This window comes from Tursiops truncatus, chromosome 1, assembly GCF_011762595.2.
Source record: "Tursiops truncatus isolate mTurTru1 chromosome 1, mTurTru1.mat.Y, whole genome shotgun sequence".
NCBI classification, from domain to species: Eukaryota; Metazoa; Chordata; class Mammalia; order Artiodactyla; family Delphinidae; genus Tursiops; species Tursiops truncatus.
Window position 1 is genome coordinate 552,250 of NC_047034.1, and position 23,252 is coordinate 575,501.

At 60.8% G+C, this 23,252-nt stretch overlaps 2 protein-coding genes across 18 annotated transcripts in view; one reads left to right on the forward strand and one right to left on the reverse strand.

The window, feature by feature from the left end:
• The window catches only part of SYT2 (synaptotagmin 2), a 137,122-nt gene extending 127,286 nt beyond the window's left edge, over positions 1-9,836 (forward strand). Inside the window, exons 2-9 of the mRNA XM_033843510.2 lie at positions 3,234-3,433; positions 4,292-4,458; positions 5,330-5,446; positions 5,686-5,853; positions 6,015-6,182; positions 6,978-7,095; positions 7,806-7,939; positions 8,493-9,836. Coding sequence (XP_033699401.1) covers positions 3,250-3,433; positions 4,292-4,458; positions 5,330-5,446; positions 5,686-5,853; positions 6,015-6,182; positions 6,978-7,095; positions 7,806-7,939; positions 8,493-8,699 — 1,263 coding nt within the window. The 5' untranslated portion in view covers positions 3,234-3,249 and the 3' untranslated portion in view covers positions 8,700-9,836. The remainder of the gene's footprint in view (positions 1-3,233; positions 3,434-4,291; positions 4,459-5,329; positions 5,447-5,685; positions 5,854-6,014; positions 6,183-6,977; positions 7,096-7,805; positions 7,940-8,492) is intronic.
• Positions 3,720-23,252, reverse strand: part of PPP1R12B (protein phosphatase 1 regulatory subunit 12B) — a 211,001-nt gene continuing 191,468 nt past the window's right edge. For 10 of the 17 annotated variants that reach the window (XM_033843065.2, XM_033843002.2, XM_033842859.2 and 7 more), the window contains 6 exons: positions 11,774-19,842; positions 10,826-10,964; positions 7,040-10,280; positions 6,024-6,158; positions 5,691-5,769; positions 3,720-5,496 (listed from right to left, as the gene is read on the reverse strand). In XM_033843065.2, the coding sequence (XP_033698956.1) occupies positions 19,756-19,842 (87 nt within the window). In that variant the 3' untranslated portion in view covers positions 3,720-5,496; positions 5,691-5,769; positions 6,024-6,158; ... (1 more) ...; positions 10,826-10,964; positions 11,774-19,755. The remainder of the gene's footprint in view (positions 5,497-5,690; positions 5,770-6,023; positions 6,159-7,039; positions 10,281-10,825; positions 10,965-11,773; positions 19,843-23,252) is intronic. The other 7 variants (XM_073797947.1, XM_073797838.1, XM_073797919.1 and 4 more) reach the window with 7 other exon arrangements.

Sequence of the window (23,252 nt, forward strand, 5' to 3'; positions counted from 1 at the left end):
TAATGGGCAGCCCTGGTTTGAGTAGGAAGTTGATGTGCCGCTGTGTAGAGGGGGCAGGGCTGGCAAGGGACCCCGACACCCCGGGGAGGAAGGGGCTGCGGGGGTGGACTTGGGTGCCATCTTCCTGGAGGAGAGATTGAAACCCACCCTGGGTGGGTGCGGAGGGAGCCTGAGGCACGGAGGTGAGGAGGGTGGGGGTGCCGGGCGCTGTCACGCAGGGAGGAGGCGGCTGGAGAGTCCTCGCTGCGCCCGCGCTCCTTCCTGGGTGGAGTGCTTGGGTGCAGCCCGACGCAGGAGAGCCGCGTGCTTTGCAGGCTCTCGGCTCAGGTGACTGGTTCGAACCTCAATTCCAGGACTTGTGAGCTAAGTGGCGGGGGCTGCCTAGGCCCTGGGCCTCTGTTTTTGCATCTGTGAAACGGGCTGGTGCGTGAGTCTGGGGAGAAGCGGCTGGTGGCCCTGTGGTTGCTGCTTCACGGTGTTGCTACTGCTGGAAGTGCCCTGGGACTTAAAGGGATTACGACTAATACAGTCTTTTTAAATTTTTATTGTTATTTATTTATTTTTAAACAGGGACTCATATATATATATATATATATATATATTTAATTTTATTTATTTTTAGCTGCGTTGGGTCTTCGTTGCTGCGTGCGGGCTCTGTCTAGTTGCAGCGAGCGGGGGCTACTCTTCATTGCCGTACGCGGGCTTCTCATTTCAGTGGCTTCTCTTTGTTGCGGAGCACGGGCTCTAGGCGCACGGACTTCAGTAATTGTGGCTCGTGGGCTTAGTTGCTCCACGGCATGTGGGATCTTCCTGGACCAGGGCTCGAATCTGTGTCCCCTGCATTGGCAGGCGGATTCTTAACCACTGCGCCACCAGGGAAGTCCCAGCTAATACAGTCTTTTTTCTAAAATTAATTTTTATTGGAGTAGAGTTGATTTACAATGTTGTGTTAGTTTCTGCTGTACAGCAGAGTGAATCTGTTATAAATATACATAATCCACTCTTTTTAGATTCTTCTCCCGTATAGGTCGTTACAGAGTATTGAGCAGAGTTCCCTGTGCTATACAGTAGGTTATTATTAGTTATCTATTTTATATATAGTAGCGTATATATATCAATCACAACCTCCCAATTCATCCCACCCCCCCTCCCACCCTATTAGCCATAAGTTCGTTTGCTACATTTGTGACTCTATTTCTGTTCTGTAAATATGTTCATTTGTACCATTTCTTAAGAGTCCACATATAAGTGATATCATATGATACTTGTCTTTCTCTGTCTGGCTTCACTCAGTATGACAATCTCTAGGTCCATCCACGTTGCTGTGAATGGCATTATTTTGGTTTTTTATGGCTGAGTAATATTCCATTGTATATATGTACCACATCTTCTTTATCCATTCATCTGTTGATGGACATTTAGGTTGCTTCCATGTCTTGGCTATTGTAAAGAATGCTGCAGTGAACATTGGGGTGCAGGTATCATTTCAAATTATGATTTTCTCCAGGTATATGCCCAGTAGTGGGATTGCTGGGTCATATGGTAGTTCTATTTTTAGTTTTTTAAGGAACCTCCACACTGTTCTCCATAGTGGCTGTATCAATTGACATTCCCACCAGCAGTTTAGGAGGGTTTCCTTCTCTCAACACCCTCTCCAGCATTATGGTTTGTAGATTTTTTGATGATGGCCATTCTGACCTGTGTGAGGTGATAGCTCATTGTAGTTTTGATTTGCATTTCTCTAATAATTAGTGATGTTGAGCATCTTTTCATGTGTTTGTTGGCCATCTGTATGCCTTTGCAGAAATGTCTATTTAGATCTTAACCCCATTTTTTGATTGGGTTATTTGTTTTTTTGATATTGAGCTGCATGAGCTGTTTGTATATTTTGGAGATTAATCCCTTGTTGGTTGCTTCATTTGCAAATATTTTCTCCCATTCTCTGGGTTGTCTTTTTGTTTTGTTTATGGTTTCCTTTGCTGTGCAAAAGCTTTAAAGTTTAATTAGGTCCCATTTTTATTTTCATTCCTCTAGGAGGTGGATCAAAAAAAATATTGCTGCGATTTATGTCAAAGAGTGTTCTGCCTATGTTTTCTGCCGAGAGTTTTAAGGTACCCAGTCTTACATTTAGGTCTTTAATCCATTTTGAGTTTATTTTTGTGTATGGTGTTAGAGAATGTTCTAATTTCATTCTTTTACGTGTAGCTGTCCAGTTTTCCCAGCACCACTTATTGAAGAGACTGTCTTTTCTCCTTGCCTCCTTTGTCATAGATTTATTTACCACAGGTGTGTGGGTTTATTTCTGGGTTCTCTATTCTGTTCCATTGATCTGTATTTCTGTTTTTGTGCCAGTACCATACTGTCTTGATTACTGTAGCTTTGTAGTATAGTCTGAAGTAAGGGAGCCTGATTCCTCCAGCTCCGTTTTTCTTTCTCAAGATTGCTTTGGCTATTTGGGGTCTTTTGTGTTTCCATACAAATTGTGAAATTTTTTGTTTTATTTCTGTGAACAGTGCTATTGGTAATTTGACTGGGATTGCATTGAATCTGTAGATTGCTTTGGGTAGTATGGTCATTTTGACAATATTGATTCTTCCCATCCAAGAACATGGTATAACTCTCATCTATTTGTGTCATCTTTGATTTCTTTCATCAGTGTCTTACAGTTTTCTGAGTGCAGATCTTTTGCCTCCTTAGGTAGGTTTATTCCTAGGTATTTTATTCTTTTTGATGCTGTGGTAAATAGGATTGTCTCCTTGATTTCTCTTTCTGATCTTTCATTGTTAGTATATAGGAATGCAAGAGATTTCTGTGTATTTGTTTTGTACCCTGCTACTTTACCAAATTCATCGAGCTCTAGTCGTTTTCTGGTTGCATCGTTAGGGTTTTCTATGTATAGTATCATGTCATCTGCAGACAAGGACAGTTTTACTGCTTCTTTCCCAATTTGTATTCCTTTTATTTCTTTTCCTTCTCTGATTGCCGTGGCTAGGACTTCCAAAACGATGTTGAATAATAGTGGCGAGAGTGGACATCCTTGTCTCATTCCTGATCTTAGAGGAAATGCTTTAATTTTTTCACCATTGAGAATGATGTTGGCTGTGGGTTTGTTGTAATGGCCTTTATTCATAAACAGTCTTTCTTTAGCTTTTGGAAGAGCCTCTCCTGGCCCGTGGGCAGAGCCGTCTGCACTCGGGCCCGCGGGATGCTCATCCTATCCCCTTCACCCATAGCCGTCCCTCTGCCACCATGAGGAACATCTTCAAGAGGAACCAGGAGCCCATGGTGGCTCCCACCACCACCACCACCACCACCACCATGCCTGCTGAGCCCCTGGACAACTCCACCAAGAGTGGAGGCGCCAGGGAGGGCAAGGGGGACCTGTTTGCCACGTTGAAGGACCAATTCTTCAATGAGATGGTCAAGCTCCCTCGTGAGTATCGATCTGTATGCAGCTTGGGGGCGAGGGTGGGGGGGTGCACCATGGGGGTGTGACAGCTGCGATCTTTCCTAATGTTTGGACTCGAGGCTGGATTATTTGGGGATCCCCTTCAGGAATGGGGGGCAGTGTGGTCTGGCACTAATGAAGGGAACAAGGGGGTTTATGTGCCCTACCCTCCAGGGGGGATAAACGTTCTTATACTTAGAAATCTGTCAAAAGATGGAACCAAAAGAAGATAAAAAATTATGAAACAGAAATCACTATTCAAGTTTTCCAGTCATACTTTAAAACTACTTTATTTTGCAAGATAGAAAATAAAACCCCCTACTGCTTCCTGGATTTCTGGTAAAGGCTGTGGGGAGAAACCCGAGGTCCGGATTCGGGGAGCAGCCCCACTGGTGGGAGGCGGTGCTTCAGCACCTCGGAGAGCAGCCCCGGCCGGCCCGCGGCCCGCCCCTCCCCACACTTCCCCAAACCCGCGGGCCCTCTGAGCCCGGCCTCCTGGAGCAGGCTCAGCCCTCTCAGGACTGCGCCTGAGGGCCCGGCCTTCCTACCCCACCGGGGTCTGATGAGGACCCTCCCATCCTTCGTGTAAGCCGCAGTTCCAAGGGTCAAAGTCGTTAGATCTCAGCAGAGCCCAGATGGGGGCCCCGTGGTATGCGCCTGGCTGCTGTCCCTGTCACAGGCTGTCCCCGCTGGGGCGGCAGAAAGGGGAGGGCACCGAAGTATGCAACTTAACGTGGGTTTACAACGCGGGGTGCGGCAGCAGGGCCGGGCCCCGACCCAGCTTTCTATCCCTGAGGGGTCGGGGCTGCCCGAGCGCCGCTGACCCCATCTCCCTGTGGGCAGTGCCCCCCTGGGCGCTGGGCGCCATCGCGGTGCTCCTGGGCCTTCTGCTCCTCGCCTGCTGCTTCTGCATCTGCAAGAAGTGCTGCTGGAAGAAGAAGAAGAACAAGAAGGAGAAGGGCAAGGGCGCCAAGAACGCCATGAACATGAAGGACATGAAGGGTGGCCAGGTAGGCGGGGCCGGGCGACCAGAGGCCCCTCGATGCTCTCCAGGTGGGAAGAGCTCGCTCAGGTCAGCAGGGACTGTCCTTGACGGACCCGAAAGGAGGCCGTTGGGACAAAATGCTGGGAAGAGAGACCCCCGCCCACCAGGAAGCCACCATCGTGTGACCCGGTTTCCCACCGGCAGGGCTGCTGGACCATGTCCTCATTGTGGGGCCCTGTGGGTCCGTCTCTCGTCCACAAGGACGTGGCTCTTCTCCCCATCTTTCAGGGAGCAGCCTGGAAGACGCCCTGATGTACCTGTGTCTCCTTTTAAGTTTGCAGAGGCCCCGGGCGCCTCACTTTCCCCATGTTTGTTCTGGGAGGAATTTCTTGCTCAAGGAATCAGTGTGGAGGGAGGAAGGAGGGCTGATCTCAGGAGGTCAGCCAGGGGCCGTGGCCTTTGAGTTTGCGCGTGCACGTGCACACGTGTGTGAGAGCGTGTGTGAGCACGCACGTGGACGTGCGTGTGCGTGTGAGCCTGTGGGGGCCCCGGCCCTGCCATGCGGCTGGTCTGAGCTGCAGGATTTTCTTACCACTCTCTCCCTTCTCCTCCCACCTGTGGACTCGCCTGGCCTGGACGCCCGGCCTGCACGCCTGGTACGTGCTGCCCACGTGGTGGCCTGAGCTGGGGGCGGGGCGGGGGTCACAGGGAGGCTCCGCCACTCAAGAAGCCGCGTGGCATCTGGGCCGTGCTGGCCCCGCAGGGACAGGGCCGGGCTGGGGGCTGAGGGGAAGCGGGGCCCGACGGAGCCCCTCCAGCTCTGGGTTGGGGTCTGCACGGGGGCAGGCACCCCGCCTTTTCTCCCTTGACCCTCCCTCCCCTCCTCAGCCCCCCAGGACGATGACGACGCCGAGACGGGCCTGACGGAGGGCGAGGGCGAGGGTGAGGCCGAGGAGCCGGAGAACCTGGGGAAGCTGCAGTTCTCCCTGGACTACGACTTCCAGGCCAACCAGGTGTGCGGGGCGGGGGCGGCCCCCAGGGCTCCACGGGGCGGGCACCCCGGCTGTAGGGAAGAAGGGCTGTGCTACCCGCCGTCCACATGCCGCCCTCCTCGGGCAGACCAGTCACCTCGCGGCGACCGTCTCCCCCGTGTTACTCCGATTCCCCGGGGAGGGAGATGGAGGCCGACTTCCTGTCCGGCACCCACCTGCCCGCCCCCTCGGGGTTGACCCGGCGCCCACTCACTCCACAGCTCACCGTGGGCGTCCTGCAGGCCGCGGAGCTGCCCGCCCTGGACATGGGCGGCACCTCGGACCCTTATGTCAAGGTCTTCCTCCTTCCAGACAAGAAGAAGAAATATGAGACCAAAGTCCATCGGAAGACGCTGAACCCTGCCTTCAACGAGACTTTCACCTTCAAGGTGACAGGCTGGCCCGCTGCGGACCTTCCCCTGGTCCTGGGCTGTGGCTGAGGCCCAGAACCAGCTCGGCCTGGACCCGAGCCCGGGTGTCCGCAGACTTGGCAGGTGTCCTGCAGGGCCCCGAGCTGCCCTGACCCCTCCATCCTGCCTGTGCCCTGCAGGTGCCCTACCAGGAGCTGGGGGGCAAGACCCTGGTGATGGCCATCTACGACTTTGACCGCTTCTCCAAACACGACATCATCGGGGAGGTGAAGGTGCCCATGAACACCGTGGACCTGGGGCAGCCCATCGAGGAGTGGAGGGACCTGCAGGGCGGAGAGAAGGAGGAGGTGAGGGCAGGAGAGCTTGGCGGGTCCGCCCCACGCCCCCGGCTCTGTGTCTGCAGACGAGGGGGCACCTCGGGGACAGGACGCGTCACTCGTGTTTCTTCCGCGGCTTTGGGCCCACTTAGGGCCGGCGACCCACCTGGGGACCACATTCACCCACAGGGAGAGCCCACATTGTTCTAGAGGATTCTCAGCAAGGGGGGGCCTGTCTTCCTAGAAACTGCCACAGCACGCACGCACTCATTCGCCACATATTTATTGAGCACCTACTGTGTACCAAAGCCCCCATTTAGCCCCCATCCCTTCCCAGCACCAGCCGGGCGTGTTGGCCGAGTCCATGCAGGTCGCCCGGAGGAAGGGTCAGCACCCTGACCGGGCTGTGGGTGAGGCGGCCAGCCTGGGCCCCGAGGCCCGCCTCTGAGAAGCCTCGACTGTGCCGTGGCGCCGGCCGAGCTCTCGGGCCCAGGAGCCCCCTCTTGCTAGTCACGAGGTCCTTGCCCTGTGACGCTAACACAAGGAAAGGGATGCCGAGGGCTTGGAGGACCGCAGCTCGCTCTGCAAGTGGGATGGCTGTGATCAGGAAGGGGGGCTCCCCGCATCCCCTGTTCGTCCCCCTCCGCCACCTGCCAGGCTGGGGAGGGGCCCCGGCAAACCCCACGCCGCCAGCAGCCTGTCCTCGGCACTGCAGTGTCCACCTGTCACGGCCAGGGCTGTGCCACCCCTGGCCGAGGCCCCGAGGGGGTCAGCTGTGCTGGACACAGGCACTGCTGCGCTGACCGCGTCCCCTTCCCCCGACAGCCGGAGAAGCTGGGTGACATCTGCACCTCGTTGCGCTACGTGCCCACGGCTGGGAAGCTCACCGTCTGCATCCTGGAGGCCAAGAACCTCAAGAAGATGGACGTGGGTGGCCTTTCAGGTGTGTGCGTGGCTTCTGGCCGCCATCGGGGGCACCTGCCAGCCGGTCGCGGCCCAGAGCCCTCGACCTGGATAGCAGGCCTCAGATGCGCGGGACACACAGGCTGTCTGAGCGGCTTTGGGTCCTCAGGGCAGGACGGGGCGGGGAGCCCCGCTGAGAGCTGCCTTTCTGCTGCTCTCCCTGTGGGCTCTGGAGGGAAGGGGTCTGGGACGTCACCCCCAGGTGAGGCAGGGACAGGGAGGGCAGGCGGTGGGAGGGCTCGGCCTGACGCGGGCCCTTCTCCCGGGGGCGGGGGAGATGGGGGTGGCCCTGCCTTGGAAGGGGCTCTGGGCGGGGCTGGGGGGTGCGACTGCCCGGCCTCCTGAACTGCTCAGGTTCCCGCCAGCCCAGCTCTGTCCCTGAGCCCCCGTGTGACCTCGGGCAGACGGGTGCCCTTCTCTGGGCCTCGTTGCTCATTGACAAGGTCGGGCGGATGGGATGGGGTGGGTCGCTGACGTGCCCCCTGCCCAGGACGGACACCACCAAGTGGCCCCCTGGCTCCTCACTGAGCGCCGGCCCGTCCCAGCAGAGCCCCGAGCTCCAGGCGGCCACAGCCATGGCGGGTCCCAGAGGTGAAGCCTCTGGCCGCCCTGGCCCGGAAGCTGGCTCTGCCGTCCCTGGGCTGGCGGGCCGGGCACGTGCTCAGGGCCTCGCCGGCTGCCTCCGCACAGACCCCTACGTGAAGATCCACCTGATGCAGAACGGCAAGAGGCTCAAGAAGAAGAAGACGACAGTGAAGAAGAAGACCCTGAACCCGTACTTCAACGAGTCCTTCAGCTTCGAGATCCCCTTCGAGCAGATCCAGGTGCTGGGCTGGCAGGGGTGGACGTGGGGCGGGTGGCCTCCCCCACTGACTGCTACAGACGGCCGGCCGGCCCTGACCGGCACTTCCCAGCCCGTCCCTTTTCTGGGGAGGTGAGCGGGAGCTGCTCACAGACAGACACCTCCTTTTGGCCGTGAGGTGGTGGCAGGGCGTGTGTGTGGAGAGGCTGCAGCTGCTGAGGCGGTGGACGCCCACCTGCCCCTGCTGCCCCTCCACCCCCCAGTCCAGGTCACTTCCTCCGTGAAGCCTGCCCTAACTCACCAGCTGGACGTCACTCCCTCTGAGGTCCCGAGGTGCCTCCTGCTGGCCTCTCGGGTGTGACCTTTGTCACCTTGCGAGGATGCGTCTGCCCTTCTGCTCCCAGGCGCTCAGCACGCTGCCGGGGGCCTGTGTTCAGTCGTTGGTAGAAGCGAAGAATGCGTCAGAGGCACGGGCCCCACCTCTGTGTGCCTGCCCGCCCAGTTAGAGCTGGGGAGGGAGGGGCCGGCCACCGGGCCCTTCTCCTGCCCACTGCCCTTCCCTTTGCCCCCTGCAGAAAGTCCAGGTGGTGGTCACCGTGCTGGATTACGACAAGCTGGGCAAGAACGAAGCCATCGGCAAGATCTTCGTGGGCAGCAGCGCCACGGGCACGGAGCTGCGGCACTGGTCCGACATGCTGGCCAACCCCCGCCGGCCCATCGCCCAGTGGCACTCACTGAAGCCCGAGGAGGAGGTGGACGCGCTGCTGGGCAAGAACAAGTAGGGGCCGCGGCCAGAGCCGCTGCTGCCTCAGCTGGGCAGCCCTCGAGGCGTCCCTGCCCACCCGTGTGCGGCCGTGCCCTCGCTCCTCTGCCCTCGTCCTCTTTCTAAAGACCCCCTCCCTCCAACGGCGGCTGAGGAGGGCCCCTCGGAGGTGAGAGAAGCCTGGCCCGTCGTCGCCCCGGGAGCTTCCTCGCTGCATGCCCGCCACCCTCCTCCTCCAAAGCTCCGCCCAGCCCTTACCCCGAGGGAGGCTCTCTCGGCAGAAAGTGGTGGCATTTTCTGAGCGTTCCGGACCAACGCAGTGGCAGCACCGCCTGACTCCTGACGGAAGGCAGCCAGCGGCCAGGGATCCGTGCGTGTGCGCGCATCCCCTGTGCTCGTGCAGGGCCGCGGACAGGGTGCCTTGTGGGAGCAGTGGGCTTAGAACCCTGCTCAGACTGGGGAACTCCCACGCTGTGTGGGAGTGGCTGTTTGTTTGGGAGGCGAGACGGGGAGACTGGACTGTGCAGAGCCAGGACCAAAGCCCGGTGCCGGCGTGGACCTCCTCCTGCTGCCGGGGGCTTCCCGGGACACCACAGACCTGAGCTATAGGCTAGACTGGCTGGACTTGAACGGGGACTGTCCATCCCGCGACCTCACCTTGCTGACGGGTGATGTCAAACCGCAAAGAAACAGAAGACCCGCTTCCCAGAAAGGCCAAAATGAAACTGCCGGGCCTTTGCCCTTGCGGTGGGAGACCCAGATGTCAGCTCCCTTTCTAGGACGGAAGCCAGCAGTCACTGGCATCTCTTCCCCTCCCGCCTGTGCTTCTCCCTTAATCAAAGTGGAGCTGCGCTGTCTGAAGACACGGTATCCGTTCAGGGCCAGAGGGCTTGAAAAGGAAGGTTTACAGGTTCTTAGCTCCCCTGAGGCCCAGGTAAGGAGGGGAGGGTAGTGGACAGCTAGCTGAGTTTTCCCAGGGGTCCTGCGGGGAGGCCCCGCCCAGCACTCCCGAGGGACTTGCTGTGAATCCCGAGGAGCAGGGCGGCCATTCCGAGCGGTGGCGGAGGACGTGGGCCGGGTTCTGCCCCGCGGTCACTGTGCTCGTTCCCCGCTCACCTCGTGTCCCCAGCATCGATAAAAAGCCATATATACGTTAGTCCACTGTGCACCGAGTCTCCTTCCAAACCTGCAGCCTGGGCGGGAGCATCCGGCCCCCCTCAGCCGCCCTCGTCTCTGCAGCTGCAGGCCCCGGCCCTCTCCTCTCCTCGGCCCAGAACACTCAAGGCTTCCCAGACCCGGAGCTGCGCCTCTTTCCCAGCACCCGTGGCAGCACCTCCCACCCCATCGAGCCCCCCTGGCGTCTGCGGGCACCTGAGGCAGAGGGACGTCTCTTTCACTGTCAGAAAGGAGCAGGCATGTGTTCCTGCCCGGCTGCGTTTCCCGGCCGGGCAGGTGGTGAGAAGCCGTCTCCTCCAGGAGCAGCAGCTGGGCAGTGGGGCTCAGGCTTGCCCGTGGCCCTTGGTCCTCAGGAAGTCATTCTTCACTTGATGCCGAGAAGCTGGGACCTGACGAAGACTGTGGGCTGGTCCTAGGGCCCGGGCTGTAGGACAAGAGTGAGGCTTCAGGCCCGGGGGACCACAGGGGGCTGTCCCGGCCTGGATGCCCCCCTGCAGAGCTATGGGATCTGGTGCTTCCTCGGGGCCCCCTCCCCCCAGCCTCCCCTGGGGCCCACAGAGCTGACTTCTCACCCTCCACCTTCACTCTCCCGCCCCTTCCCGACCACCTTCCACCATCTGGGATTCTCGTCCACCCTCCTGAGCCCAGGACTCGCCTCTCTCCCGGTGGGAAGGGGAGAGGCTCCGCAGCACGTCTGCTGCTCTGGGGGTCCTGGGCCCGGAGACGCGGCTGGATTACGGCTCTGGGCCCACCTCGAGTGGGTAGCCTCAGGGGCAGGGAGGTTGAGTGTGGGCACCAGTGCGGAGCCAAGGGGACGCGGGAGGGGAGCAGTGTGCTCCTGGGTTCTGGCCGGTCCTGGCTGGGCCCCTGCCTCAGAGGAGCCGTCTGAGCAGAAGGCATCTACCGGGCCCACAAACTAGGTGGGGAAACAACACTGGTCCCAAGTGTCCTGCACCTGAGGGTCCTTACCCAGTCCACAGAGCACCTTCACTGCCACCAGGCTCGTTTCTGGCGTGTCGGCATCCTGCCCTGAGTGGGCCAGAACTAAGGTTGGCTACGAGGGGTTCTGGAGGCCTCCAGGCTGTGCGTTTTCACTCCCAAAGTAAGTCTATTGCAGAGAGGAAAGTAGAAGAGACGATTTTTACAAAGGGACTGAAACCATGAAAAACGAAACCCAGTGCCACCCAGAAAATGGAGGTGAGGCCAGAAAGCTCTGTTTCCTCCTTTCTCCTTGAATAATCATTCCAGAGTGGAACCAACTCCGCCAGGGCTCTGGGCACGTTTCCGGACTTTGGCCGCGCAAGCTGAGGGCTGGGGGAAGCTGGGGGAAGCCCCCGATGATGAGCGACCGGTGCCGGGCTGGATGGGAAGTGACGTTCCGGGTCGCTCGGCTGGGGGAAGGGACAGCAGGGATGCACGCAGCCTCAGGCCTGGTCTTTTTACTTCCCAGGAACCATATGTAGCTTGTGCTTCTAGAATCGGTTTGAGATGGTCTTGCTGGCCCAGGGCTTCAGTGAGGGGTGGGGGTGGGGGTGGGGTCGCTGCAGGTCCCCCACTAGCCCTGCAGTGGGAGGTGGTGGGTGAGCGAACTGGGGGGGCCGCCCCTGGGGTTGGGGAGGGAGGGCGTCCCGCCCCCCACGTGTCTGGCTTCTGTTTCCCTCAGCCCCACAGAGAGGCTGTCCCTGGGTCTCCCTCCACTCCATCCCCCTTCCTGCCTCAGAGCCCTGGTTCTGCCCTGGGTGGTGGCAGACAGGGGAGGGTCCCCAGGCCTGATCGTGGTGACCCTCAGCCCCCCAACATGGTTGCCAGATTTGGCGAATAAAAATGCAGGGCACCAAGTTAAATTTGAATTTCAGATAAACAACCAATAATTTCAAAGTGTAAGTCAGTCCCTCCTAGGCGCTGTTTGGGACTCACCCGAAACTCAGGCTGCCCCGCCGTCCATGCTCTGTCTGGCAGGCCAGTCCTGCGACCACTGCTGCCTCGCTCTCACCCCGAGCCTCGGGGCAGGGACAGGTCACCAGGACTCTACCCATTCTTTGAGCTGCAATACTGGGAAGGGGGACACTGTGACTTGAAGACACAAGAATATATTTTTTAAGCGACAACAAGAACCTTCTGAAGCCATTTGAGCCTCACGGAGAGGGTGGTCACCTGTGAACACGACCCCAGTCTCATCCCACCAAGATGCATGTCTCAACTCTGTGTAAATAACCGCATGGCAATGCTGAGTGCCCCCAGCCCCGTTTTACACAACTTGAACTGCTCCTTCGACTCTGTGTGTAAAGTCCTTCCCCTCGCCCTCCCGGCCCCCCTGCCCTGCCACGCGCCGGGGGGGAGTTGGCCTCTGGCCCAGGTCTGACCAGGGGACCGTGGGCAGAGCTGACCCTCGGCGCCCTGCGTCCAGCCCTGTGCCCTGTGTGTGTGTGTGGTGTGCCCCCTCCTCCCACTCTCTGAATTCACTGAAAAGCCATACAGGGGCCCCTGCGGGGCCATCCTCCCAGGGCTCCCCTCAGGACACTCGTGAAGGGCTCACCCATCGTCACCTCTGCTCCCAGCCCCACGTTGCGAGGACGGATGGTGTCCAGGTCTCCCAGTGGGGCCCCAGCAGATGCCCCCGCTGGCCCGGCTCCCTCACCTGGTGTTGCGGTCCGACTCCACGTGGGGGGGTGGATGGGCCATGGGGGTACCCCGTGCAGAAGACGAGGGTTCTCAGGAGCTGTTGGTGGCCGGGTCTGTGGTCAGGTCCCCGATGCCGCCCGGGTGGACAACCAGCCCTGCTCACGTGACACTGGGGGCTTGGGGGGCCAAGGGTGGCAGTGGGGAGGGACCCTGGGGGCTGGAGAGCACAGTAGGCCAAGCTCCCCCGCATGCTCTCTCCTGCGGCTGGGCGGCTCTGGCTACGAGGGACCCTCGCCAGCGCCCCGGCCCAGCCCCGGCCAGGTGTCCCATGGGAGGGCGGGAGGTAGAAGGGGGCCCCAGGTCCCGAGCCATCTCGCTGAACCAGGAGGGACAGTAGCCGCAGGCCCCGGTGCAGAGGAACGCCACGCACGAGAGCGACCCCTCCGGCCAGCCCTGATGGGAGGAGGGGGAAATGCAGGGGGTCTGACAGGAGCGCCGCCGAGGCCGCAGGTGGGCAGGCGGGCCCTGTGCGCTACGAGCCAGGCCCCTTGTGCTGGGGGGGTGGCGGGAGCCGGGGGTGCATAGGGCCCCCCTCAGCCATCGGGACCCCAGGACCCCTTCCGAGAAGCCAGACGTTCTGCCCTGGCGCTTCCTCTCCGAGGGCGGGATCCGCTGCTTCTGATATCCTGGGGTCTGAAGACTGCAAGAGCATGGCGGGCAGGCCCCAGGCCCCCTGGCACGCGCAGCCCCACCAGGACCCCTGCCTTCGCCGTCCCAGGAAGGACCCATGTCCAGCACCCACCCCCCCGCCCCGTGGACTCTGTTCTTGTCTCATCTCTTGTCAACATGTTCTTTTGTAATAAGCGGCATCTCCTTATTAAAGGAATGAGCTGAAAGCACGCTGGGGGCGGTCTCTGGTGGTTCCTGCTGGGCTGGGGAGCAGGAGCCGCTCCAGGGTCCGCGCGGGAGGTGAGGCTGGGGACACGGCTCTTCCCTCGGGGGCTGGAGGAACCAGAAGGCCAGGCCAGGTCCGGCTGGGCGGTGGGCGCGTGGGCCCTCAGGACAGCTGCTGGGGTGGACTAGACCCCCGGCTCCCCACTGCCAGCAGAGCCGGGCTCGGGGCGCGGCCACCGTCTGGCCCTGGGGTGGGGTCAGAGGAGGGACGGTTCCTACAAGCCCTCGGTTAGCTCACCGCAGCCGACTTCTTCAGACGTCTGTGACTCCTGAGGCCGAGGACGGGGCTTCAGGATTTTCTGGAAAGAGACGGTAGGGCAGCACCGCCCCCAGACCTGGAAGGGTGACCCGTCCTCACTGCGATCTGGGGGCCGTCTCCGCAGGGAGGTCCCCGCAGCCCCTCTGCCGCAGGTGGAGCGGGGCGTCCGGCTCAGGGCCAAGCTCCAGGGACGAGAAGGCAGAGCCTGTAAGGTTGGCCTGGCAGGGGCTGGGAATGAGGGGGGCAAGGCCAGCTCAGCACGAGGGCTGGGGAGTCTTCAGGAGGGAAGGGCCGGGCCTCACCGCCTCCAGGCGATGCCCAGTCTCCGCTGACTGCCCGGGCCCAGCGGGCACCCAGAGGAGCCCTCACTCCAGACCTGATCCTTTGCCTCCGATTTGGGCCGCAGGCCAGCAGCCGGGTGGCCGCAGGGGAGAAGACGCCTCCCTCCCTCACCTCCGCGACCTCCAGCTCGGTGACGGGGCCTCCGCTGGGTGTGAATGGGTCTGAGCAAACCAGATGGGGTGCACTAGGACGGACGGAGGGCCCGACCCTGGCCCCCCTGCCAGCGGCCGAGCACCTTAGCCTCCAGTGACCCCCACCAGCTGCCTTTAGAGTTCGGAGCCATGGAGCGGTTCCGGCTGCCCTGAACCGAGCGGTGGCCCTGCAGAGACAGTGCTGCACAGAGCAGCGGGCAGAGACCCCGGGAACCCAAGGAAGCCACCTTCTCAGGGCCCCGGCCGCCCGGGGTGAGAGCACCAGTGCCCACCCCCGAGGCTGGGAGCCCCCCAGGCTCCTCCTTGGCCCCCGTGGCAAGGATGGTGACATGAAACTACCACAGGCTGGCCCTATGTAAGGTTCTATAAACCCCATTTCCTAAACTGTGGAGACAGTCACAAAGTTAAAACACAATTTACTTATTTATAAATACTGTTGTGTTTACAGGCATCATGTAGATGTGGATATTATTATTCCCAAACTTTCAAACACAGAATACTTAATAATACTATATAATAACCAGTAAAACAAGATCATTCATCTCAGAGTTGAAAGGCCACTCAGAATTGCATAAAAATACATTCAGCTCACAAAGCGCATCTGGGTCCCTCCCTAAACCCCTATCCCCACCACGTGTATTTACAACGGAGCCGACTTCAAACGGTCCCTCTGGTGCTTTCTTGGAGGGGAAGTCAGGTGGGGGTAAGGTGAACAGAGACAAAATGCTACCCCTGGAATGGGGGTGTGGAGACCCCAGGGAGGGTCTCACAGCTCTTTCCACTGATCAAGACAGAGGCAGAGGGAACGGAGGGGGACGAGGGGGGACCACGGCGCTGCAGCCTGAGTCAGACTCCCCCATGGCGGGACATGGGGACACAGTCTCACCCTCCCCCACCTGGGGGCCAGCCTGACAGCAGCCCCAGCCTTTCAGGGGTGCAAGGGGACCCCCACCCCTGTGGCCCACCTCCTGCTGTCTTGGCTTGAGCCCCTCGCCTTTCCCTCCGAGCCCCCTCCCCAGAAGAGTGCGGTATGGAGAGAGGACGCAGGTCAGGCTCAGAGGCCAGCCTAGCACCCCACGTCCAGGACCTGCCCCCACCCCGAGTCCTGCTTCTGTGAGACCATCGAGGCTTCAACGAGGCCCCCGGGGCCCTGCCTTTCCTGAACCCGCTCCTGCAAGGCAACAGCAGATGAGCCACTGTCCCAGACGCACCGACACTGCCTGGTGCCCTCCTGAGGACTCACTCAGTCTCTAGCTGCCCAGACGAGGCCAGGCTGCCCATGGGCCCCGCCCAGGCTAGGGCCAAACCTCACCTTCGAGGGGGAAGTGGCACAGCCAGTCAGCTTTGCAACCGGAAGAGTCGGGGCTGATTCGTGGACAATCTCTCCTCTAAAGCACCACCAGCTCCAAGTGAGAAAAGCAAAAAATTAATGGGGAGGAAGATGAGAGTAGGCGGGAGGGTGAAAGGTGTGTTTATTTTGCAAAGACAGGAGCATCGTGAGGTCACCTTAAAGGGCCACCCAGGAAAAGTTTACTGGGAGCATTAGGGGAAAATCTGGAGAAGTAACAGAAAAGGTCACTCTGGCAGATTCCCAGTCCCAAATGATAAGCAGATTAATTGGAGAAGCAGCTCAGAGAGAAGCCCTCTGGGGAATGGAGGGGGGAAGCAAAAGATATGAGGTAACAGAGTAACACACTTGCATGAAACTGGGTGATGAGACTGCATTTTGAAATCTCCATGTAGCAAACACGCGTGTGCACACAGGCTAGAAGCAAGAGTGACCCCCAGAGCTCGAAACCTCCTAAGGCAGCATCAGGCCAACCCTCAGCCGTGTCTGTCCCTACATGTGCTTCCCAAGGAGGAGCTCCCAGGACCCCTCCTCAACCTGACGTCCGACCACGACCCTCACAGGAGGGGCTGCATCGCCTGCTACGCGGCCACCGGCCGGTCCAGATTCTCCCGAGCCCACCTCACCCCCAAGCAGCTGTGACAACGACGGTTCCCGGGGCCGCAGTGAAGCTGATCTACTGCCCAATCTAATCAGAGCACAGGCGATCAGTGGCCATCCTTGACACAGCCTACACACCCATCCGGGGGGCCGAGCAAAGCTGAGGGATGCGGGCCCCAGACCCTGGCCCTCCCCCTCCTCCCCGGGGGCTACTCGGTCCTGCAGCCTTTAGTGTGAACTCCCTGCAGCCCTGCTCAGGGGAGGGACCTCGGCTTGCGACAGCCCCACAAAACTAAAGGCTGGGGTTTCCTCGAGGAAGGCCCTCTGGTGCTTAAGGCAGAGCTGAGACTGAGTGGCCGGTGGGGAGAAACACAGCGGGTCTGCCGTCTGGACGCCAGGAGCCGGGCCCCTCCCATGAGAACCACTCATCCAGAGGCCGTGTTTCCACCCCCGCGGGTTTGCATATTCTCACCAGGCCATCAGGAGGGACGGCCACTACCCTCCAGACTGAATTCACTTTCCCACCTTGACACACTCTTAAACCATCTGAATGAGAAGAAAAGAATTTTTGAAGTTAGAGCAAAAACTCTGAGCGAGAAATGTTCTGGTCTCCCTAGGAATCAACAAACCACAGACTCTCAAGCCAAGAAGGGGTCCTGAGGACCACCGACCCAGCCCCCTTTCACAGACGGCCGCACGGCGGGTCAGGACAGGCGCTGGCCCTGGGCCCCGACGCCCGGTCCTTTCAGCGGCCTCGTTCTGCCACCACAGCTGCCTTCCTACAAGGTCAGGAGACACACCCTCCGAGGTGCTGAAACCTGCCTTAAAACTCAGTAATGGGGACCACGCTCTGTACTTGTAACTGGGCCCCGACAGGGGCAGGACCACCTATGACCGCTGGCCGCCACGTCCAGAGTCAGGGGTGGTGCTGGAGGCCAGGACGCCAGCGCTCACCCAGTGGATGGAACCAGGGGCCCACTCCCTACTGGCCCAGCTGCTGAGTCCCCGAGGTTTTCCCTTCGGAGGCACACGGTGGCCTGGAAGCTGGGAAGCCCCTCTGTCTGTGTCCGTCTGGGTGCGAGAGGCCTGCTCCAGGGCCAGAAACCTGGAGACGGAGACGAGCTGCTCCCCTCCACGCTGGCAGTTCACACACACCTTGGTGGGGTCCACAGGCTTGGAAGTGGGATTCCAGCTGCCTTTTGCCCCGAGTGGCGCTAACATGCACACGATTTGCTCAGCGCAGGGAAGCAGAGGAGCTGACGCCCTGCAAGTGGGCCGAGGAGACAGGCCAGGGCGCGTCCTTCCTTCAGACCCTTCCAAGGCCCAGCCTGGGGCCTCAGGCACGAGGGGGAGAAGCAGTGAGGCTTCAGCCAGAGACTCAGACGCTCAGAGGCTGGTTGTCACTCCCAGAGGTGCGGCCTGTCCAGAAAACGGCTGGCCAAGGCCGACGAGGCCCTCCCCCCAGCGCTGACCACCCATCCAGGCACCGCGGTGACAGGGCGCAACCCCAGAGGTAGCGAGGGGGCCCCTGACCATCACCTCGCGGACCAGCACAGCCTGGAAAGAGACCAGATTCAGAGTCTGTCTCACAGACTTAGTTGCATAAGAGAGAGAGCGCCTGAGATCACGGGCTGGTCCACACCACGGGCTCTAGCCACAGAGCCTGGCTTCCTGAGTGGAGAGGCCTGACACAGAAGGGCTGGAGGGAGGCGCGGGACACAGCCCGACCGGGTTCCGAGAGCCGCCCGCGCCCCCGAAAGGCACAGACGGAGCGGAGGGCGTGCTGCGGCCCCTCTGCCTGGTCTGCCTGATGCAAGAGAGTCCAGGTGACGTCCTAATAACTCAGTTTCCTTTTCCAGTCCTGGCCCAGCACCCAGGGTGTGCCGGAGAGCCAGGGTCAAGGCCAAGGCCTCGTGCCTGCTCCCCTCCCCAGAACAAAGGAAACGCTACAGTGGAAGATATGAAACTTCACTCTCAGCATCCCCCCCACGCAACCCCCCCGGCCCCGACGACACAAATCACCCCCGCCCAGGCGTTGCTCCTCGCAGCAAATGGCCGGACACGGAAGGTTTTGCACACTCTGAGAAAGGCGTTTTGCCCCAGGAGACAAAGCTCCTATCCCGAACTGGGACCTTGATCATGGCTCTGGGTTAAAGAGCATGTGACGTTTCTGAGGGCCATGGAAGGGGCTGGAAAGAAAGAGAAACTAGACAGAGGTAGCGTATGTTGAGAACGGACCGCTACACACTAAATGTCTCCGGCAACCCCAAAGCGACCTGCACACTCAAACCAGCCGAGGGATAAAGCGCCTACAAAAAGCAAACACTTAAGTGTTAATACTGGGGCATCATCAAGAACTCATGACCCAATTCTGTGCTGAACCCAGGGAGCCACCTGTCCAGGTTTTCGTCCAGAGAAGGACAGCCAAGACGCGGCAGGTGGGAAAAGCAGGGCACGTGGGGACCGACTTCCAGGCCCAGGGCAGCGTCAGCACCTCGGGGGTCCCCAGCCGCAGGTACAGCAGGGCTGTCATGTTACAGGGGGACCCTCAGGAAGACCTCAACTCTCATCCAAGCCGCCCAGCTTTCGAGCGATCAAGGCGCAGCCGCCAGAGGCTCCCTGACGGCGGGGTGGGGTCCCTGGGACACAGCTTTGGCCACCGGGTCTCGCCACTCCGAGTCCAGACTCGTTCCTCCTGCTGGCTTCCGAGCAAACAATCGTCTCTCCCCTGGACACGCCCCAGATGCCATCAAGCCCACCACGCTCACAGCACAAGGCACGAGGGGGGGGCCTCAGACGCCCCCACGCCTCCTCACAGCGGCGCCACTTCTCTTCAGGAGAGGAGACCAGGTCAAAGGGAGGTGGGGCAGGCGGGTGTTCTAGCAGAGAAACGCTGCGTGGGGAGGACGGCGGGGAGCTGAGCCCGGCCTGGCCGGGGAGAGGCCGGCGGTACCACTGCCCGGGCACACCGCTGGGGTCGGTGCTCTGTCCCAGCGCCCACCTCCCGGGGCACGCGCCGCGGGGCGGACGGAGGAAGGAAAGTAAAAGGGCAGAAAGGGAAGAGGCAAGCCTGGTCACCTGAGCCCTGGGGAGAGGGCCAGACACGGAGGGAACGGGCGTTAAGACCAGTCAGGTGCCACTGGGTTGCTGGTAGAAAAAATTCCACCACCACCGGCGGGAGTTAGAGAAAAGTCAGTTCCTGAGAGGCAAGGACAAGCACGGGCCCCAACGTGGAGTCACTGTCAACTTGGATCTAGTGGCGGCAGCTCCAGAGGCCTCCCCATGTGTGTCCCACATCAGAGCGCATGGTGGTGGCAGCAGGGCTGGGGCCTGGACCAAGTGCTACGTGGACCAGAGGCCCGGCAGCCGGAGGCCGGGTCCACGGCTGGCCTGGCGACCCCCAGGCCTCCACCAGACGGCTCTAACGGTTGAGGGATCGCAGTCGCGCTTTGATGAAAACTGTCTGAACCCCAGCGGCGGGGGCCGGAGGAGGGGACACGGAGGGTGCAGAGGCGGCAACTGGACGACGGCCAGAGAAAGGTCCTCGTGGCTCCTCTTGGCCGGAGGGCGCCGGCGGGGGGAGAGGCGGGGCCAGCGCCGTCCCGGGAAGCCAGCGCCTGGCCTACTTGGACAGCTTGCTGATGACCCTGATGAGGGCGCCGTTCTCGTCCTTCAGCCTCTGGTTGTCGGATTTCAGTTCTGTCAGGACCTGCCGGCGGAAGGGAAAGGCGAGTCAGTCTGGCTGGTGACGGGGACCAAGTGCCCTTCTTCCTGCTCACGGGCTGGTGACGGTACCGCGCGGGGCCACAGCCCCCCCGCGCACACAGCAGGAACAGCCCCTTCCCCGCGTGCCACCCTCTCCTTCTCCTGAACCAGTAACTATTCCAGGGTTTCCTCCCCGGAACTCACCTCTGGTTCGGAGAAACCAGGGCAGCGCCATGTGTGCTGGGGACACAGGGAAGGGTCAGAAGAGGTGATGGGGTGAAGGGAAGGAAGGCGGGAACGCGTGGTGGGGGGCACAGCTCGGCTTTCCCATCACACCCTCAAGACGACTTAGGGTCTTGCTTCTGGTGCCGTGTGCCGGAACCCGCTGAGTCAACCCCCACACCCAGGAGCCCTAACCTAACCTAACCATCTCCCACAGCAGAGCCCTAACACCCAGCCCCCCAACACCCAGGAGCCCGAGCATGCCCTCAGGGGGCTGGGGCTCTGCTGTGGGAGATGGGGGTGGAGACGTCTGTTCTCCCAGCCCGGCCTCCCCGGACCGTCACACTGTGTCGCGCAACTCGCGAAGCGAGGGAGCAGCGGCCCCGAGCCCAGGCTGGGAAAGTGGGGGGTGTCTGACAGCCCCGACGGGTCCCGATGAGGGCACGGCTGGTGTGCGAGCCTTGCTGGCGGCAAGAGAGAGTCAGGTCAGAGGGAAAGTGCTTCTTCACTGTGAAGGCGACACAAATCCACACCCACATTTGTCTGGGGCGAGTGTCCTCTGGTCAGTCATTCAAACCTACAGGCCCCTCCATGTTCCCAGGGCTACTTCCAGTTCTGGCTCTGCTGTTAGCACCCAGGGGTCAGTCAGATCCCCGTAAAGAAAGGAACCGTTCCCTCAGCCTCTCACGGAAGATGCAGGTTAAGTCGCAGAGGGAGACCTAACCTCGTGTGCACAGACCACAGACACACGAGGCACTGGTATGGAGGGAACGGAACATCGGAGCACCAGGACGGCCTCAGGGTCTGTGACGCAGCCATCCTCAGGTCCGCAGACGAGGGCCCGAGTCCAGCATCACTAGCGCAGCACGGCACAGCTCCTCACTGACTGCAGAGCTCACCCCTTCCCCGCAGACGCGGTCGCGGGCCGGAAGCCGCGACCGTCACCCGTGAGCTGTGCCGCTTGCGGCACGCCGCTCTCCTCTCTGGCTTTCCAGTTTGTACCTAAAGAAGCCATCCCCGCCCTCGTCCCTCACAAAGAGGGGCTCCGTGGGGGCCACAGCTGTGACAGCATGCAGTTAGAGGGCGTTAATCCAGGAAATACCAGAGCAGGCCTGTCCTCTGACCTCTGACCTGACACCGTCGGAGCCTGGCCGGCCTCCCTCTTCTGCCTCCACCCCTTGGCCTCAACTGCCCAGACACTCAAGCCAAGAGGCTCGCAGCAGCCCGCGGGCGTGGCCTCCCTCCTCTTCCCCTGCCACGTGCCCTCCCAGGGCACCCCGGGGCCGGCAGCCTGGGCGCCAGCAAGACTCTCAGGCCGTGTTCCCACGACGGGAGCCCCGGGTGGGAAGAAGCTCTACATGGGGACAGGCCGTGTGTCACCGCTGGCAGCTCGTCAGGTTGGATCTGAACCGCTCCCCTTTAAAAGCATGTACAAACGCACCCTCGAGCCTTGGAGATTTATGTCCCCATTGAGACTCAACTCTTTGGGAAAAACTTGGCCAAGGCACTTTCCCAGCTGCCCGAGCTCCCGCGGCCAGCTCCAGGGAGCGCCAGGAAGGAAGAGAGGGGCGCGGAGGAAGCGTGAGGAAGGCGGGCTCAGGAGGGAGAGGAGGAGGCGGAGGGGGTTCTTGGAGCCGCATGTGAGCACGGGCCAATTACGCACGGACACCCGTGGAGGCGCCGTGCACGACGAGCTTGCGCAGCTTCCCCGCTTCTAAGTGCCCGGTTTGCCGCAGTCTGACAGGAAGGACAAAGAGAACGAAGCAGCTCCTCTCCAACGTCACCTCTTCCAACCTTGGGTGAGGAGCGTGCGGCGCGGGGTCCCGACGCTGCAGCGGCCCCGGGGGGAGGCCGGCCCTCCCGAGCGCCCGTCGGTGGGGACGGCAGCTCCTCCTGGAAGGGGCTGGGTGGCGAAGGCCCAGGTCCAAAGCCGCGTGGTCTCTGAGCAACGCCCACCTCTCAAGGGCCCACAGACACGGCGACGCGCACACAACGGCCCGGCTCCGGGAAGACGGCGCTTGTGGATGCTGGAACCCGACCCCACGGAATCCCCACGCGCCTTCTGTGGGTTTCTCCGTGACCCGGGCGGGCCTCTCTGCGTGGCCCTGCTGAGGAGTCGGCACTGAGGGGCCGCAGGCTGCCCCCTCGCCCCACGCCAGGGCTGCCAGGCGGTGGGTGCGCAGCCGGCCCGGAGCCTGATGTCCTTGGCCTGCCCGCCCCGTACCCTCCAAGTGACCTCGGGCAAGTTACTTCTTCTGTGACTTGGTTTTTCCCATAGGAAAAGTGACTGTTATGGGGAATAAATGAGAAAGGGCGAGTACAGGGCTCAGCACAGGCCCTCAGACGACAGCCGCCTCCAGGGTCACCAGCCCTCCTGATCTCACGCTCTCCCCACCAGGAGGAAACCGAGAAAACCGGGCCATCTTCCGGGGGCCCCGTCCGCCCCAGGTCAAAGCTGGCTCATCTCCTGGCGTGAAGCTTGGCCCTGACGTGCTGTCACGAGGAGGGCCGGCAGGCTGCTCGGGGCCGCGGGCCACCTCCCTCTCAAGTTTCTGTGTCATAGCGTCTCCAGCAGGATATCCGCTCCACCCGACAGTAATTCGGGTGCTTCAGATCTAGTGGGTACTAGTTGCCAGCTACTGACCCCGAAGACACAGCAAACGGGCACAAAGAAGAACAGGCCTGGGTCAGGACTAATTGGATTGTTGCTACAAATTAAAAACTCGTATCAGAGAGTGAGACCGCTCAGCAGTGAGGACCCCTCACGCCGCCGCGGTGAGAAAACGAGCCACACCTGCGAGCCTGTCTGCAGACCCACATCCAGGGACAGGCGTCAAGTGCAGAAGATGCATTTTCTGGTTCTCCGGTGAAGACGAGCCCCCGCTCCCCTGCCGCCTCCTCGGCAAGCCCCCTGCTGGCAGTGGGGCTGGGGGTTTGGCCGTGGGAGGGCACATCCCCAGGCCCAGATCTGTGACAAGGAGGAGGGCAACACCCACCAAGAAGGGAGAGGGATGGAAAGACCCAGCAGGGGGTGGACGGAGCGGGGCTGGGTCAGTGCCCCCCCAGCGCTCGTTCTTGTCAGGTCCTGGGGCCGCGGTTCTCAGCCCAGCTGCACAACAGAACCAGCAGGGGAGCTCTGAACAGACACCCGGGCCTTTGCCTCTGAGGGGTGTCTGGCACAAATGTGCTCAA